Below are 18,240 nucleotides of genomic sequence, written 5' to 3'. Positions count from 1 at the left end.
TATTTGTTCTCCATGCCCTTATTGGATAGGGCAAGAAGTGCTGGCCTTAAAATTGCAGCAAGAAAGATTCAGATGAGGCTTTTAGCAAAACTTTCCAAAGTCAAAGAGAGTAAAGGGCTGAGATAGTTTGTGTGCAGAGACCATACATTTTTGGAATTCTTTAACAGATTAGATAAAAGATTAGATAAATATCTGTCAGGGACCAAGTATTGATTCGTATCTTGAATGTTGCCCTTTCTAATGCAACAAATTAGAGCTTTGTATGTAGAAGAGCTCAGCTGGAGATAAGTGATGTTGAAGTGAGCTGGCGTGGAGCCGGCCGTGCTTGTGCCTCATACATCCAGAACGGTTGGAGGAAAGATTGGGTTTATACTAAGGCACAATGTAAGAACTTCATCTTCATCCCCAGTACCGCTCCAGAGCTTTATGCAAGCCTGTGCCTGCCATCATGCTTGCATGCAAGTGGTATGATGGCAGGAGAGTCTGGCTTGGATCTGTGCTCGATTGATTATCTTTTTTGTATCTTTTAGGCTCTGGCTGCTGTAAATCTGCGTTTTTCCAAATCCTGAAAGTTTGGTTACAAACGTTATTTTCAATATAATATTTTTCCAGTAGGTGTTGCCACATAGCTGGCAAGGTTTGATATTCTGTAGTATTTGCAGAATATTCTCCTTCCCAGATAGTTCTACTAATTTCAGATCGTGCTGTTGAGTCCAGTAGATGTAATTGAAGAAGGTTTTGCCCAACAGCAGTAAAAGTTATAAAGTGACCATAATCAGAGTCATGAGGTGTGCTTTTAAAATAATGAGTAACCACGATTAGTTTAACTCTTACTTTCTTATTTATTTGTTGTTGTTTTTCCTTTTTTTTTATCAACAATGAGGAAGATGCTTTCCATAAGTATCTGTTTATCGTACTAAGATGGAGAGGGTAAAATGAGTCAGTAAATGTGAAGGACAGTTTTATGTCTCCAAGTTTTAACCCCATTATTGCTTTTTGAACAAGCTTTACTTTGAGTTTCTAGCTGCAAATGTAAACCACCCAGCAATTCCCACAGTGTAGCTGTATGCAGGAAGCCAAATTCTGATCCAGGTCTTCAGTCTTTCCATGTGAATCTGCCTTGTTTTGGGGATGCTCTGGAGCCACCCCAGTGCATGTGTATGAGTTGATGTGGAGGTTTGCTGGAAGACTGGAAGCAAAAAAATGTTCTTATGTTTATTTGTTTGCTAGCGTGCTTTGGTACTCAGGCACTTAACTGAAAAACAACAGCAGGTAAACTAAAAGTTGAGCAGAAAGAGTTGAAGGATACTGTTACCTATCTTAATAGAAAATCATGCAGTAGGGAGAAGTACAGGGGAAAAGAAAGGAGAACACGATTTTGTCCACTGCTCTCTGATATTTTTCTGTAAGCCCAGCTCTGAGAGTGATGTGGTTACATGAGAACTTGTGGCTTCTTGAAAATCTATGTGTCTGGAGGCTGAAAATCCAGAAAGCAAATAGAAAGAATAGCAAATGTTGATTGTATAATGTGGGGTTATTTTTAGGCTTGTTCTCATTACATTTGAGGGAACCTGCCCTATTGTATTTCAAGCCGTTAAATATACAGAGCATTTTGATGATGTTACAAAAGTAAATGTGCTTAAAAGCGATGGATTTTGAAATGGAAAATGTTGGGTTTAAGTTAAAAGATGCATTACTGGCAAAGTGCATCCTATATTCCTAGTAAGCTACATGGTGTGGGTCCATTTCAGCAAGGACTATATGTATCTGGGATATAAAGAAAGGCGTACTTAAAGTATCATTGTGGGAAGGAGAGGCCAAAAGTGTTCCTTCATTTCTTAAAGGAGGCTGGGGCCCCTCTTAGCGTGCAGATTCACAGGTTAATTAGGAGTTCAGGTTTTAGGCCATTCATCACAGGTTTCAAAACGTCTTTCTTCCTTTCTCCACCCGTAACGCACACAGCTGCTCAGTTAGACACGTAGCATGGTAAGAGCATGCGTACTTCCCTGTTCCAGCCTGTGAAGTTGTGCTATACATTGTGGGCAGGAGGATTCCCAGACCAAGACCTTTAGCAAACGGCAGCAGCTTCTTTACGCGTTGAACTCGGAGGGCTGACCTAGCTGAAACCGCGAGCTGGGGAAAGGCTTGGTCACTTGCAGTATTTCCCACCCCATTTCTCTGATCGATTCTCTCTCACAGGCAGGAATGGCATCTCCTGAAAATCCCGAGCAGTTGATCATTGCCCTGGAACCTGAGGCTGCCTCTATCTACTGCCGAAAGCTCCGCCTGCACCAGATGATAGACCTGAGTAGCAGGGCGCCTGTCAATGGGTATAGCCCAAGTGACACTATTGGAACCGGATTTACACAGGGTACTGCTTCTATTAACTCACTTCTTTACATTCATATGCCTAAGTTTGCGTTGTCCATGAGGGCTGTTTTCTTAGCTTTTCTTGTTGTCTTTGCTCTCTTGAAATGTTTCAGGCTAGCATCGGTTTGCTTTAATAAACTATTTTGCTGTTTAATGTAATTAAACTAGTTTAGGCATTGATCCAGCAGACGTGTTTGCGTGCACTTGAATTTTAGCACGCAGGTAACTTCATTGCCTTGCCTTTACTAGGATGTCGTGGGAGTCGTTTAGGAGAGGCACGGTATTTTCACAACAGTATTTTTCTGCCTTGATTGAAATCGATACTTCATGTTGGATCATTTTTTTAATTTAATTTGTTAGAAACAATTATTTGTTCAATTAGCTATATTGTTAAAGCAATGTCAAATAACTGGATCTGCAATGAGGCTTTGAGTCTGAAGTGTTCCAGAGTTTTGGCAAATGCTTTTTGATGTCATCTTTATGAAATATGATTAATTATTTTCAACACTCAAGGGAATACAAAGTACTGGAATACAGCCATGAATTTACTTATAGAAGAGCAACTAGATGTGGCACTTCTGATTTTTTGACCTGGGATCTCTTGCTAATGTCAATGTTTGAAGACTGACTAATAATGGGAGAGAGAGATTCGGCCACAGTGGCAGTCACTTGCCAAAAGATCCTTCATCACCAAAGATTTTTAAGCTTGATATCCTGCCCGAGATTGGAGGAAAATAGGAAAAAAAATAAATAGGAAACCGAAGAAGCAGTAAGCTGTGCTTGCTGCATATCAGGTCAGATTTCCCATCTATGTGTATTGTAACAGTTGCACTGATATCGGTGCTAGTGTGTCAATCTATCCCAGAAGGAATTTTTCAGAAGAATTTGTATCCTATCACATTTACTAGGTTAAAACATTACAGGCAAATGGAAGATTAAAATAGTAAAGCTATTCCTGTGGTTACCGGAGGGTATTTTTATTTTTTTTTGGTAGACGGAATCACTGTATCATTTCTGATGTCCGTGCCTCCCCTAGCCAGCACTTGTCAGATGTGTTCAGTGTTAAGGAGGCCCACACAGAGCACAGGACACAGTCCCTTTACAGGACACAGTCCCTTGAGGGGCCCCTCGCCTTCTGTCCCCCTGATTCATGTCCTGAACCATTCCAGTTCCATGTGATCTTACATGAACTCGCTTTCAGGCTACACAGGGATTTGCCTCTGGGAAAACAATAAAAGAAAAGAGTTTCTCCCGTTAAGGTTTTGAAGCTGGGCAGAATCTGTCGGATCATGGATATCTGCTAACGGGCTTATGCTTGGACGAGGGGGGTTACCATTCTCCTTCTTGACTTTGTATGGTAAAAGCTATTGGGGGTGAGAAAGGTTTCATGTCAAAATTAATGAAAACAAAGTTTGGAGCGAATTAATTTGGGGTTAGAATTAAAATTTCATAAAGGCATGGCAGGCGCCCAAGACAAGTTGAGAACAGATTAAGCAGAAAAACCCTTTAAATATAAACAGAGAGAAGCCCTCCAAGGACCATATTATTGCAATGAAGTCAAAACAAATATTTTACTGTTCATAGTAGCCAGGATAACCTTACTTCAGTCGTAGTTAAAGACTGGCTGTTGTGTTCACTTTTAGCCCGCAGAAGTGAACGAAAGGACTCCCGTTGACTTCTGTGGGGTCTGTGTCAGGCCCTTGCTTGGACCTGGTGCTTGTTCTGTCACTGAATGCTTCGTCGTTGAAGCTCTCGCTGTGTGCTGCTAAGTCAGCGCAGCCAGGCTAATGTCTGCATCAGAGGGTCTTTATGGGGAGGGTAGGGGTGCAAGTGGAGCCGCTGGCCTTTTTCTCATGATAGGTACTATAGAAACAAGCAAAAAGCATTCAGTGATTTGCGTGCTGATTTTTTTTTCATAAAGAATGGTATTTTCAGGCATGACAGGATGCCTGTCTTCTTCTGTAGTGTTTTATAGAAGTGCCTTTGAAGGTGAATGAAGGTTACACGGGGAAAGATTTTTTTTTTTTTTGATCATACAGTTGTAGAGGTTGATTAAAGCATAATAGGAAAGGCTCTCACTACTCTGCTTTCTCTTCACAGACTGTTCTGCATCTTTTAAATGTCTAAGTAGCAATTAAGTCTTGGGAGTTAACTGATTGTTATAATAGTATTGCTAGATTATGCTTAATTTTTAATTGGTGTATATTTAAAATATTATGAGGGTCAGACTTGGTGATCACTGTGGCCTTAAGAAGTTACACATCTGAGAAGCAGTGCTTTTGGCTGCTTGTTTTGAAACAGACCGATGTTCTGAAAGGCTCAGGAGGCATCTTTGCCCGAGAACCCACAATCAGCAGTGGCTTTTGGAGAGGTGGGGAGAGTCTCCCCGGCCCCGGGCGGCGCAGTGGGTCTGGCAGCGCGCCGGGGCTGCCGCCTGGCGGCACGGGCTGCGCCGAGCACAGCTGGCTGCCAGCCCGCCTGCTTCCAGGCAGCACTTTATAAAAAGGAATATTAAAAAAAAAAAAAAATCTGACCTGTTTATAGCTTTCATGTTAAGTTATTGGTTTTAATCCAGTTAGTATTAAGGAAGATCAGTGTGGCTGAAAAACGTTTTTCCTTCTTTCTAGGAACAAGGTTATACTGTTCCCGATTCTAATGTGATAATTACTGTTCATTTGTTTTGTTAAGAAGTGGTATGTACGGATCTGTCAGCCTGCTTGCACTTGCTTCCTGCAGCTTATGATATCAACTTCTTCATGCTTTCTTATACTCAGTGATTTTTTTTTTCTCTGTCAATGGCTAGCTAAGGAACACATCCGTCGTAATCGACAGAGTCGTACCTTTTTGGTGGAAAATGTCATAGGAGAGATCTGGTCCGAACTGGAGGAAGGTAGTGTCCTTTCTTGAATAAACTTTGATCTCGCTGGTTTTATAATGCGGGCAAACATTGTGTTTCCCACAAATGTACTGTGCGCTGCATTGTTCCCATGGTTATAAATAGGAAAAGAAAAAAATACAAGTTTGTGTGCGGCTGAAGGCTGAACTGCAATTCTATATGCTATGGCTGAACTAAGGCTGAACTGCAATTCTATATGCTCTAGCAAAATATGGTTTATTAAGGAGATGGTAGAATGGCATCTAGCTTTTAAAATGCAAACAGAATATTTTCCTCAGAATAGGGCTTGTAAATATGCCATAGTGTTAATTTAGTAGCCCAGTAGAGTGTACACCAGCAGCACGAGCAAGCCCACTAACCTACTTTTCATCTTTGCTACATCGATAGCCTTTGACATCTGAATTTCATATTTGTTATCAGTCATTGTGTTATAATTACTAATAAAGATCAAGTCTTCAGCATAGACATTCATGACTTCCAGTAAGTCATTATCTCTCATGGTGCTAATGCCCCTGAGAAGCTTTCATTGCAATATGCTGTTGTGATAACGCTAATGTAAATACCATTTGCCTATTCCTTTGGCAAACTAGGTGACCGTTACATCGTTGTTGATAGTGGAGGAGGCACAGTGGATATCACTGTCCATCAGATCAGGCTCCCTGAAGGACATCTTAAGGAGCTATACAAGGCAACAGGTAATGTCACTTCTACTGCTTGCTTTATTTACGTAATATGTTGACTTGTCAGTGAAGGAAATGTATGCCTTTATTATTCACTACATTTCACTAGCAGTTCTTCCCGAAATAAGACCAGCATTCCAAATTAGCATAAGCTAGCTGCTTGTCAGCAGACATGGGTAAATCACTTAACGCTTCTGATGCTTTTGGATGGTAAACCTCACATTGGGAGAGCAAGAAACTGCCGTCTCCTGTGTTATTCGCTCCCAGTCAAGCCATGAACTCCTGCCATGGTCCTAGTCTGACTTCTGCTAGTAGAGTCGTCATCTTCCTGTCGTTTGAGAGTTCGCCTGTGTATTGTTGGTCTGTCCAGGTATTCGTGGCTGTGCTGTGGAGATGTGAATAGCTGTGTGTCACAAGAAGATCCTTGTAAAGTGACTGTTGGCATAACAGAAGTTTCCCTACATTTAAGGGGAATCATATATTCCAGTAATTTCACAGGCAGCGTAACAAGGAGGGTCTACCATCCCCTGTGAAAAGTGCGCAATGATTGGTCCTCAACAAAGATACAAAGTGCAATTCCTTCAGGGGTATTTGCTTTCTGAGCTCCAGATCCCCTTAGACTTTGTCCTGTGGCTAAGCTGTTAAGCACGTGACTCAGCCTGTTATTTGTTGCTGTGTCTCTATACCAAGTTAATCTTCATCTGTACGGTTCATCACTGAGCCTTCTCAGTCTCGGGGGCTGTAAGACCTCAGGAAACAACTTAGTAAGAGCAAATGGACAGTGTACATCAAGTCTGTCTACTTCTAAATATGAGTCCAACCCACACCTTGTCGTGTGTGGATAAGGATGCCTTTTGCTCTGCTTCTGATAAAAATGTTTCTGTTTTATAGCAGTAGTGTTGCAGTGGCTGTGATGGTATAGGAGTAAAAGTGAGGCAAAGGTAAGATTATGTTCTGTATTAGACCAGCTGTTACATTTAGGAAAGATACGTCTTTCTGTAGACCTTCTCCCATGAGAGTCCTATTAGAGTCTATCATCTGATGTGTATTTCATCAACTTGAAATCTAATAAGCAGTTCCGAATATTAAAGCTGTGTTTTGTTTGTAATACAGGTGGGCCATATGGTTCTCTAGGTGTGGACTATGAATTTGAAAAGCTCCTGTGTAAAATATTTGGAGAAGATTTTATTGAGCAATTTAAAATCAAGCGTCCTGCTGCCTGGGTAGATCTGATGATAGCATTTGAGTCCCGTAAACGGGCAGCAGCTCCAGACAGGACCAATCCGCTAAACATCACTCTGCCTTTCTCCTTCATTGACTATTACAAGAAGTTTCGAGGTCACAGTGTAGAACATGCCTTGAGGAAAAGCAAGTGAGTAGACAATTGAACCCAAATGGATGCAGAATTAACTACTGGTTGCAAAGACAAATAATTAAAATATCCTAATTACATGTAGACTGAAAGATAATAATATAAAAATGAAATATAAGGATGAGAAAATGGGATTGCCTGAGGTGCAGTTTCCAGATGATCAATCGTCTCTTGCAAAAGCTTTTTTATGCAAGACGTGCACTCTTCTGGTATTGCTTTCTGTGACTTTTGTTAGGCCACCACTGCATCGCTTTCCTGGGAAGGAGAATATTCTGCAAATACTACAGAATATCAAACCTTGCCAGCTATGTGGCAACACATACTGAAAAAATATTATATTGAAAATAGTGTTTGTAACCAAACTTTCAGGATTTGGAAAACGCAGATTTACAGCAGCCAGAGCCTAAAACATACAAAAACGATTATCAGTCGAGCACAGATTCAAGCCAGACTCTCCTGCCATATATTTTGAGTCCCTTACATGTTAATTAGGAATGTCAGCTCAAATACAGAATTTTGTGTTAGTTACCTAGACCCTTAATTTTTAGAGGCCCGGGCCCTCTAACAAATCCAGGATCTCAAGTGAGATGTATAAATGTGTTCATGGCTTGAGGAAAGTTATTAGCAATACCAGATCACTAATGAAAACGTATACTACTGCAGAGAGCTCTGCAAGGGGAAAGCATTCTTCTTTTGAAGTGATGGCAGGCTTTCTTTTCTAGTATTTTACCAGTTATATAAATAAAAAATATAAAAATATAAAATAAAAACCATATAAATAGTTACATAAAAATGACAAGATCATGGGCTGCTATGGAAAAGGAAGCGAGGAGAAAGTAGAAGTTGGCATTTTGCATCTTTTGCAATTATATACTACAGGAGATCAATGGCATAAAAGAGAATGAACAAGAGAGCCTGTGAATCTGGGACAGAGTGCTTGGGACCTGAGAGCAGAAGACGTGATATTTAGTACCTGTACCTTGGCTTCTTCCTGCGTTTTTTAATCCAGTGAATGTTGAATGTAGCATGCAGGCTGAAACTCCTGCATCTCTTTCTATTGGCAAATGTACTTACTTTAAGCCTAAATGACTTGGAATCTAGCTCAGAGTCACTTCCTAAATGAGACTGAGGTTTTGAAATCATTAAAAATTTCTGGAAATATTCCCCCTCACAAGACCATCTCCTTCTTATTAATAGTCTTAATGGCGAATCTTAGAGACAATGATAAATATTCCCTTCAAATAAAATGAAATTAATTGGATAACGGGATAGAAAGAGTATAAATGTGACAGTGTGCATGAATGAAAAGGAGATTACTGAGCTATGTGTATGTGTATCAGTGGTGGACTAACATAATGCCTGTATTTGCTTAACAAATGTTATGCCTCATTAAAAATGCTGTGCTCCCATCTGCCTCCTGGGGCTTCCCATACTTGCTTGTTTTTCTTGTGTGTTTCCAGTGGCTCTGGCCTGCTACTGCTATAATCTAAATGTTGCCCTTCTGGGGATGAATCACTGCTGTTTCAGATGAGCGAGCACTGGATTGACTGCCAGCTGTTTCAGGAAGCAGCTGAGCATTGGTAACGCTACAGAAGGCAATCAGGCAAAGAAAACAACAATTAGACAAGCAAAAATAACAATTCTCCCTTGAAATTTTACATTGCTTCAGTTGGTATGGGGCTAGGGTGAAGTGAGCCACTTTTTTCCAAGCAAAATGCACACAGATTCTGTAAACTCATTCATTTATTTATTTAGTGTGTCTTGCAAGTGCTTGGGTGCAATGTTTTAATGTCCTTTCTAACTGTTCCTTTCCAGTGTGGACTTTGTGAAGTGGTCCTCCCAGGGAATGCTGAGGATGAGCCCGGATGCAATGAATGCTCTTTTCAAACCTACGATTGACCAGATTGTTCAGCACCTTAGTACGTATCTGCATGTAATTCCACTTCCCAGCTGGGCTGAAACTGAAGCTTTGCTTACCTGTTTCAAACCGGTAACTGGAATGAAAGTCAAACAACCCCCTAGTATCCACCAAATGTGGGCAAGGAATTTAGTTTTGAAGCTTGTAGTTTTCTACTAAGTAGTTAGGAAAATAATAAAAGGACATGACTTAACATGTATTCCTACCTAGTTCTCGTACTGGTTATTGAGGGTGATTCAGTCCTGTTACTGCCAAAGCTTCCATTATTTTGTACTTCCAGGGCTGCGAGCATCAGAAGGCTGAAATGCACCAACTAACCCAGATCCTGCTTTTCTTTTTCCTGTTTCAGGCAACAACTAAATAATGCCAGAGTTTCTGATAATAATAATAATAATGCTAGTTTCCGATTATTCCTGCTATTAAGACCTCTAGTTTCATTTCTTCTCAGTGGAAGGTCACATTTGTTCATGACCATCCAAATCACTGACATCTCAGAAACGCAAATAATAAATGACTCATCATGGTAAAAGTACTTCCAGGCATGGCTTAAGCAGCACTGAATTTATTTATGCAGTAATGGAAAGTGACATAGGCTTGTTGGGAAATTTATTATTTGAAGTCTTCCTGGTGGAAGAATGGATTTGTGTTAACTAGAGTGTATGTACTGAGCAAAGTATTGCTGTTCTACACGTTACAAAGTGGTAATTGAATCGTATGTGGAACGGAATATCCAACTTTGCTCACTGTATGTGAGGAATTATTAGGTAGATTTCAGAGGTGACAACTTAGACAACTAGCACTGAACAGCTGATATGTGAGCAGGGAGGGAGAGACCTAGAATTACAATAGTTGTGACAGATAAATCAGTCCTGCTGCCTCAGTTATTTGAACGAAGGGTGAGCCTACAACGGAACCGCATGATTTTCTTGAAAGTAGGGGATTTGGGCTTAAGCTAAGAAGGAACATCTGTAAAAATGTAAGAAGGTATTATTTTGCAGATGGTACTTATTGTGGTTAATATGACTTCTTAACTTAAGGTGACTTCTCTGGAATGCAATAAAGGGCATGTGAATCAGTTAGGCTTGGGAATATCCTACTGATACTTGAAGTGGCAAGATGATGACTGTTTCCTTACTACCTGTAACGTGACTGTCAGGATTTCTTTGCAAGAAATCTGTCTCTCTTTACTAGTAGAAGCTAAATAAAAGTTCTGTTTTAAACGCCACTTCAGAAATATTGTGTGTTTTGAGGTAAGTTTACATTCACAGTGAAATACAGTATAGAGGAGACTACAGAAGTGGAAGTGGTGCATGCTGAGAGTGGCAGCGCGGGCATAGATGTGGCAGTTTCAGATCCTCTGCATGTGAGTGGGCCATTCAGTGCACTCAGACATTAGGAGTTTCGCCTGCATTGCCTTGTCGTAGTAGATTTTTCCTTATTGAATGGGCTCTGTTTCTGTTTAGGTGATGTGTTTGATAAGCCAGAAGTGACCAATGTCAAGTTTCTGTTCCTGGTGGGTGGCTTCGCTGAATCCCCCTTACTCCAACAAGCTGTCCAGAGCGCTTTTGGTTCAAGATGTCGAGTCATCATTCCTCAGGATGTGGGGCTCACCATCCTCAAAGGAGCTGTTCTCTTTGGTCTAGACCCTGCTGTCATCAAAGTGCGGCGTTCACCTCTCACCTACGGTGTGGGTGTGCTCAATCGGTTTGTGGAAGGGAAGCATCCACCAGAGAAGCTGCTAATCAAAGATGGCACGCGCTGGTGCACTGATGTCTTTGACAAATTTATCTCAGCTGACCAATCTGTAGCCCTTGGAGAAACTGTGACGCGCAGTTACACACCTGCCAAACCTTCTCAGTTAGTAATAGTGATCAATATCTATAGCTCAGAACAAGATAATGTCAGCTTCATCACCGAAGCTGGAGTGAAAAAGTGTGGCACCCTTCGCTTGGATCTCACGGGAACTGACGCTTCAGTGCCAAACCGGCGGGAGATCAAAACACTTATGCAGTTTGGGGACACTGAAATCAAAGCCATGGCCATTGATGTTGCCACATCTAAAAGTGTCAAAGTTGGTATTGATTTCTTAAACTACTAGCTGCCCATTTTCCCCACCACAGCCTGTTTGTGAGACTGATCTTCCACTATTCCATTTTTTGACTTTCATATATCACATAATCAACTTGAATTTCAGCAGGCTATATGAGAACAGCTTGTAAGGTGGGGTATGTCATGTTTGTGCCCTTTGATGACCAAAGACTGGATTTTGAAAGACCCTTAAAAAGTTTTGGGAGCAAAAGTTCCAGAGGTAGTAAAAGTTCCCAAGTTACTCAAGCATGCTTAAAGATCTACCTTTAATAAGTAAATACTGATTATTGTTGGGTCCTGAGATTAGTTAAAAAGATATAAAATCGTAATCTCTTTGCCTTGTTCCTCTTCCTCCCACGAAAAACTCGCTAACCCACAAGGTTGTTGTAGGGGAAGTATCTGTGTGGAATATCTGTTTAAACAGCACCATCCTCTGGCGATGGGAACAAATGAGTAGTCCATGGTATTCTTTTGTTCTTTTGATTTTGCCCTGTGCTTTCAAAATTTTAAGTGCTGAAAATCAATGACTTAAAGAAATATTTCTTAAATTCTGTGATCGCACTGAAAAGAAAGTCCTCAGAAATCCTTAAAATTAAGATTTAGGATATATATATATATATTTAGGAGCTTACATTGATTTCTCCGATTTGAAAACAAGGCCTTTATTGTCAAAGCTCTCAGTTGTAGCATTACCTTCATGATACTTTGGAAAATTATTAAGAACAAAGCTATTTCCCTTTTGAGTCTTCTAAACTTATTTTTATTGGTCTCCATCTGAAATGTTAGAATCACAGAATCGTTGAGGTTGGAGGGGGGATATCCATAGACTGTCTGGTCCAACCTCTCAGCTCTAAGCAGTGTCAGCTAGAGCAGGATACTCGGTCCAGTTTTGAATATCTCCAAAGATGGAGATGCCTAAACTCTGGGCAACCCGTTCCAGTATTTGACCTTCACTTCAAAAAAGGTTTTTCTTAAGTTTAAAAGGAATTTCTAGAGTTTCAATTTGTGCCTATTGCCTCTTGTTCTTTCACTGGATGCCTCTGAGAAGTCTAGCTGAATCTTTACTCTCTTCTATCAGGCATTTATACACATTGCTAGCATCTCCTGAGCCTTCTTGAGTCTAAAGTCTCAGCTTCTCCTCACATGACAGATGCTCCAATCCCTTAATCATCTTCATGATCCCTTGCTGGACTCAGTCCAGTATGTCCATGTCTCGGTCGTACCGAGAAGCACAGAACTGGACCCAGCACTCCAGATGTGGTCTCACCAGGCTGAATAAAGGGGGATAATCACTTTCCTTGCCCTGCTGGCAATGCGTTTCCTACTGTACCCCAGGAAGCTATTGGCATTCTTTGTTGCAAGGGCACGTTACTGGCTCACGCTCGATTTTGTGTCTACCACAGCCCTGAGGTCTTTTGCTGCCAAGCTGCTTCTCAGCCAGTTGTCCCACAGCACGTACTGGTGCATGGGGTTATTCCTCCCCAGGTTCAGGACTTTGTGCTTTCCTTCGTTGAACTTTATGAGGTTCCTGTCTGCACGTTGCTTCAGCCCGTCGAGGTCCCTCTGCCCCGTCTGGTTTATCAAGCACTTCTCCAAGTGGTTATATTTCTTTTCTTGTTAATCCCTGTGTTAAGATTTGGAATTACAGTTAGATGATGGCTGTTCAGGAAGATTTAAACTACGTATAGAGAGAAAATGTCCAGATCAGAAGTACTGTAATATATTTTGAGTAGCAAATATTTTAATGGAGTAAAATATATTTCTGGGTTGAGTTGAATGGCCAGTAAGGTGGAAGGCAGAAGCCAAGAGAATGAAACTACAAAAAGCATTAAATAAAGCATTCCTTACATGGCTATGAGCATACAACTCTAACGCAGGTGAAACACAATGATGGTCATGGCAGCATCTTGTTTTCTAAATAATAACTTTATGGAAATGTTTTCTTAACCATGTTTACCTCAAAAATTTCTTCTGCAACTGGAACAGTTTTTATTTTGCCAAATGCTACAGGTATATAACTTCTGAAACCTACAGTCTATATCTACCATGACTTGACAACTTCAGATTCAAATCCAAATCCCGCTCCAGATTGGCAGACCGATGCTAGCCTGTAGAAGCACGCTAAATGCTGAAACTTCCAGAGCATTTATACAGAGCTGCCTGATTACCTGCTGGAATTCATTACCATTTTGAAACTTCGCAACATTAATTGTTAAACTAAACCTTCCTTTCTAAGTTGAGCATGAGTTAAATCCATTACTGACACTTTTCGGAAGTACAAGCTTTATCAATTATTTCACTGATTTATGTTCCAATAGCCTGGAGTTTTGCCACAAGGGAGAACTGCAGAACTGGTCTACTGCATTTTGCCATTGAGTTTGCTGTGTCTTCTGCAGAATTCCCTAGTTGAATGTGAAATCTGTTCTGCATTCAGCTTTAAAAAAAAAAAAAAAAAAAAAAAAAAGAGAGAGAGAATAAAAAAATAAGGACTATGGAGAATGCTAGTCACAGTATCCGGCTGGATACTTTCTATAATTACAAAGCGTGCTTGCTAGCATTCAGTTTCCTGCTGCCTGCTAAATGCTTTAAAAGCTAAATACTGGGATTTTTTGTGTGTTGCTTTCCATGGTTTACAAACAAGAGAAACTTTAAGATGAGTTATGAACAATATAATTTTATGTATATACAATATTTAAATATTGTACAGACTCTTTCTTTCTACAGTGCTATTTTCTTGTATAAAAAATGCACTTTGCCTCTGTTGATTTCATTCAGCTGTTAATTTTAAATAACATAGTTTCTCAATCAGCTTCTGTAATTATAGGCTTTTAAAGATGGTAAGATATGAAATGTAAAACGCTGATCTTATAATAATAGGAAAGAAATGTTGGTGTGTCAGAGAATACAACATTCTTCCTGGAATGCAAGTCATACCAGTTAAGCATATTACACAGATGCATTAGGATGTTGCTGGGATTTTCATTTCTTTGTTTCAGACGGTGACCATTCCATCTCCAGCAGTTCATCATAATAATGGATGAATCCTCCTGTAAAACCAAGTTAAAATTTTGACTGTATGATCTGGATATGCAGCTTCTTCCCTAGATTTGTGATTTTTATTAAGGATCTTCCCTAGTCTGAAATAGAACAAACACAAAACTACTTTCTAAAGCCAGGCGACACTGATTTGTAGTAGCTGCAGGTAAGACCCCGTCTCTGCCTACCACTACCACCTACCAAACCGCAAAATTCGTAAAGAAAAGCAGGCTTTGGTATCTTTGCATCCTGTGTTAAACTGAATGGGTCCAATTCTGCACAGATTTGTTTCCAGTGGCCTTAGGTTGACACAGAATTTGGTCTGATAAATGGCTGCAACCTCCCCCTTTCCCCTCTGAAGAGGAGCCGAACTGCAAGATCAGGTGGGCCGTGACTTTTGTGCTGGTTTCTGCCTGTCCGCAGGGAATGCTGAGGGTGCTTTCTGCAGCTCTTCTGAAGCATAGTTCCCTGCACAGTAGCGATTCTCCCTCCTGTCTTCTTCACCTTGTGTAAGATTCCATCTGAATCCAAGCAGGGGTTTGTTGCTGAAATGACCCTCCTGTAACTGTAAACGTTTGCATATTTTTGCACTTCCTCATTCAGTCTGATGAGAGCACCATCAAACTTATCTTTGCAGAGCACTGAACTACTGAACAAACTCCCAGCTGTCCTTTTTTAAATCTAAGAATGGAAAATTAGCTTGTCTCTCTAAGGAATTAGAATTGCACGTAGAATATTATGGTGTGGTCTGTAGTCAATAACCCAGTTAAACAACTTTACCTTGTAAGTGGCATGTGGATGCCCATTTTGATAAAGGATGTTAGGCTGTAAAACTAATATGAAATATATTAGGAAATGAGTCATTTTTAGAATAGTAGTTACGATACTTTTGCAGGAGATTCCCTGCAGAGCGTTTTTTTGGGTAGGGGTTTCAGATGACATTGTGCAACTTAATGTTGAAAAGACAAGGCCTGCTGTCCTTAGGGAAAGCAGAAGTTTTGCTTTAAGCAGCAACTTGCAAGTTTGGGTCCAAGTTACGTAACTCTAGGCTGAAAGTTAGCAGCTGATTGTGATAGAATGATGAATTGTGCTAGAATATGATAAATGTGCCGTGATGGTTAGGACAGTTTACATTGGTATGAATATACCAATATTTATATACAGGAGTTTTAATGCATTATTATGAGAAGGCAAATTATATATTGCAGAGATTTAATCGCCAAGATAAGCTGCATATTTATGGTATGAAGTGGCTTAAGCGGATGAATAGTATAAAAGTTGTTGGGCATAACGTCACAGTACTCACCTGCTTGAAATAGTCTTAAACTATATTATAAAACCAACCATTGTGGTCTTGTTCACCTCTGTGCAAGATAAATTCAGATTTCACTGATGTTTGGAGCTGTTCACAACTTGTCTGGATTGTATCTTGAGTGTTCTTGTGTCTTCAACCATGTCAAATAAAATACAGTAAAACCAATTTATCTTTTTGGGTGTTACTATTTTTATGAAAATGACTATTAAAAGGAACCTAATTTATTTTGAAAGTGAGAAAGGTCAAGTTGTTATACTTGCATTTGGATACTCCTTCGTACGCGTAACTGAGCAAAAGTGACGTCAACCGTATGTACTGGTTATCAGATTTCTTCAACCGTTTAGATGTGTGGACACCTGGAGTCTTGGCCAAGGGCTTGCAGGCCCCTGTGCAGCACACACAACTCTTCGACAAAAGGCTGCTGCATTTTTAGTTCACTTGTGTCCTTTCTAGGGGGACCCCGTATGTGCCCGAAGTAGAAGTTCACTGCTGGGGATGACTCGGCTTCCGCCAAAGTTGGTGTAGCTCTGAGTAGGGCGTCTGTTGGAGTTAAGACAGAAAGACTTTGGGCAATACCAAAAGCAGATTAGGTATTTTCTGATTCCCTGAGAAAGCGAGGAAATCAAATATAAAAATTGATATATCAGAGAGGACTGTAGTCTCTTAGGCCTTGTCAAAGGCTGGTTTATTGCTAAAATTGTATTTTCAGTCCAATAAGCTGGCCAATAACAATGAGAGTGTACATCTTCATGTGTTTCTAGATCTAGGAATGTTTAGTAAGGTCCAGCTGCACTGCAAAAAACCTTGTATAACAGTTTGTGCAATATTATGTTTTTCTGCTAACCATTGCAGGCAGTGTCCCTCTAAAATGCGTCAGTGTTGGCACTAGCTCTGGAGGCGATTCAGTGGTGTGTGTGACCTTAGTCTACGATGCTGCTCAGACACAAAGATGCAGAGAAATGAACTGAGGTACATAGCAGCCACTACACCCAACTTCCACCTATTTGCTGCAATGAAGATGTTTTACAAGTGCTTTATGACTATAATTATAAACACCATCCTAATAGGCTAGGTACTGTATTTAACTTGTAATGAACTTGATTTCAGCTAAACATTCAATTAATGTTACTAGTACAATGGGAAATATAATTACAGTCTTCAGGGACACATTAAGAACCAAATTTTGCTTTCAGTGTTCTAGCGCATTGCTCTGGTTTCCAGGGGAGTATCATGTATGTGCATTCACTGGCAGAAATTTGCCCTTTTGCTGGACTTTTCTAAATCTTAAGTTTTTCTCATAGGAGTGTCTTTATAGTTAAAGTTACAGCCCCATCTTGATAGGAAGGAGCTTGTATAAATCATCAGTTCTACCAAGAAAGATCACATAAATCCTTACTGAAATTTGCAGATGGTGTTTTCGTGTTAATAGCCGAGCAATAAAACAACGTATAAAACAACCTCAACAATAGCAGTGTCCAGCGTCCCCAAAGGGATTCTCCCCTCCCCTCAACATTAAACACCACCCAGACGTCTGTCTGAAGGACAATGGATTCGGAGTCCCCTTACTCGGTGCAAGAGCTGCCTGATTTTCAAGAGATGCAGCTTGGATAAATCAGTGAGAACTGCAGCCGCTTTGGTAACTGGGATTCAGGCCTGTTATTTGCCAATCTCACCTGGTACTGATGTTTGAAAACATGCATTTACTTTATTAGGAATAAATTCTGTTTTATTAGTTCTCATTTATCTCTCCCTCTGTTCTGACACACAGAGACATTTTTGTGGCGAGACTGCTGTAGAGTGACAACAGGTATTGGCGGGGCAGGATTTTGTGCTTTTGTGCCTTCCAATTAGAGATCTGAAAGTGGGTATTCAGACAAAGGGAGAAGTTTGCACTGCAGCCTGGAGCAATTTCTTGCAGCAAAAGCTGTCTTGAAAATGCATCGCAGCAAACATCAGGAGCGATGACCAGCCTCTGGGGAGGTGATGTATTTGTGATTGATTCTGAGTTCATGACAGTTTTGTTTAGATACGTTTGACTTAATACGTGGATGTGCTTATGGATGCGCCTTGTTACAACACACAAACGTCTGCATTGACTTCATTGGCCGCGTGCTCAGGAACCTGGCACAAATTTGGCTATACTACTGGATTGAGGTACACAGGCAATGCAGGAACCATATTTCTTAGATCTTGGAAAACCTAAATACAGAAGCTGTAAAACAGTTTTGTTCTAGAAAAAACAGTAGTTTTCCTAATGTATAAGGCAGCTTTAAAAAGTGAGTCAATGTTTGAGTTTCATGGATCTAAATTTTGAATTCTTAGGAAACAAACAAATCATTCAAAGGAAACCTTAAAGTCTAAATTCCCAGAGAACATGCTCTTCATCTCGTCTTAAAACATTCACACCTAATTGTACAGAACGTGAAATCACTGTTCTAATAGTAAAGACAGTATTAGTAGTAAGTGGTGCCATTTCTATTACATCACAATGTAACTCCTACCTTTACGACAAATTTCACTGCAACTGTAATTACTTGCTACTGATGAACAGATTATGTCCCTCAT

General features: G+C 40.3%; 1 protein-coding gene across 1 annotated transcript in view; it reads left to right on the top strand.

Moving 5' to 3' along the window:
* Nucleotides 1–15,834, top strand: part of HSPA12A (heat shock protein family A (Hsp70) member 12A) — a 58,535-nt gene extending 42,701 nt beyond the window's left edge. The window contains exons 7-12 of the mRNA XM_054206981.1: nucleotides 2,200–2,371; nucleotides 5,174–5,260; nucleotides 5,857–5,961; nucleotides 7,060–7,318; nucleotides 9,134–9,237; nucleotides 10,700–15,834. Coding sequence (XP_054062956.1) covers nucleotides 2,200–2,371; nucleotides 5,174–5,260; nucleotides 5,857–5,961; nucleotides 7,060–7,318; nucleotides 9,134–9,237; nucleotides 10,700–11,334 — 1,362 coding nt within the window. The 3' untranslated portion in view covers nucleotides 11,335–15,834. The remainder of the gene's footprint in view (nucleotides 1–2,199; nucleotides 2,372–5,173; nucleotides 5,261–5,856; nucleotides 5,962–7,059; nucleotides 7,319–9,133; nucleotides 9,238–10,699) is intronic.
* The last annotated feature ends 2,406 nt before the right edge of the window (nucleotides 15,835–18,240 follow it).

The sequence above is a fragment of the Rissa tridactyla genome, chromosome 6 (genome assembly GCF_028500815.1).
Source record: "Rissa tridactyla isolate bRisTri1 chromosome 6, bRisTri1.patW.cur.20221130, whole genome shotgun sequence".
NCBI lineage: Eukaryota > Metazoa > Chordata > Aves > Charadriiformes > Laridae > Rissa > Rissa tridactyla.
This window is presented reverse-complemented; position numbering and strand designations above follow the sequence as displayed.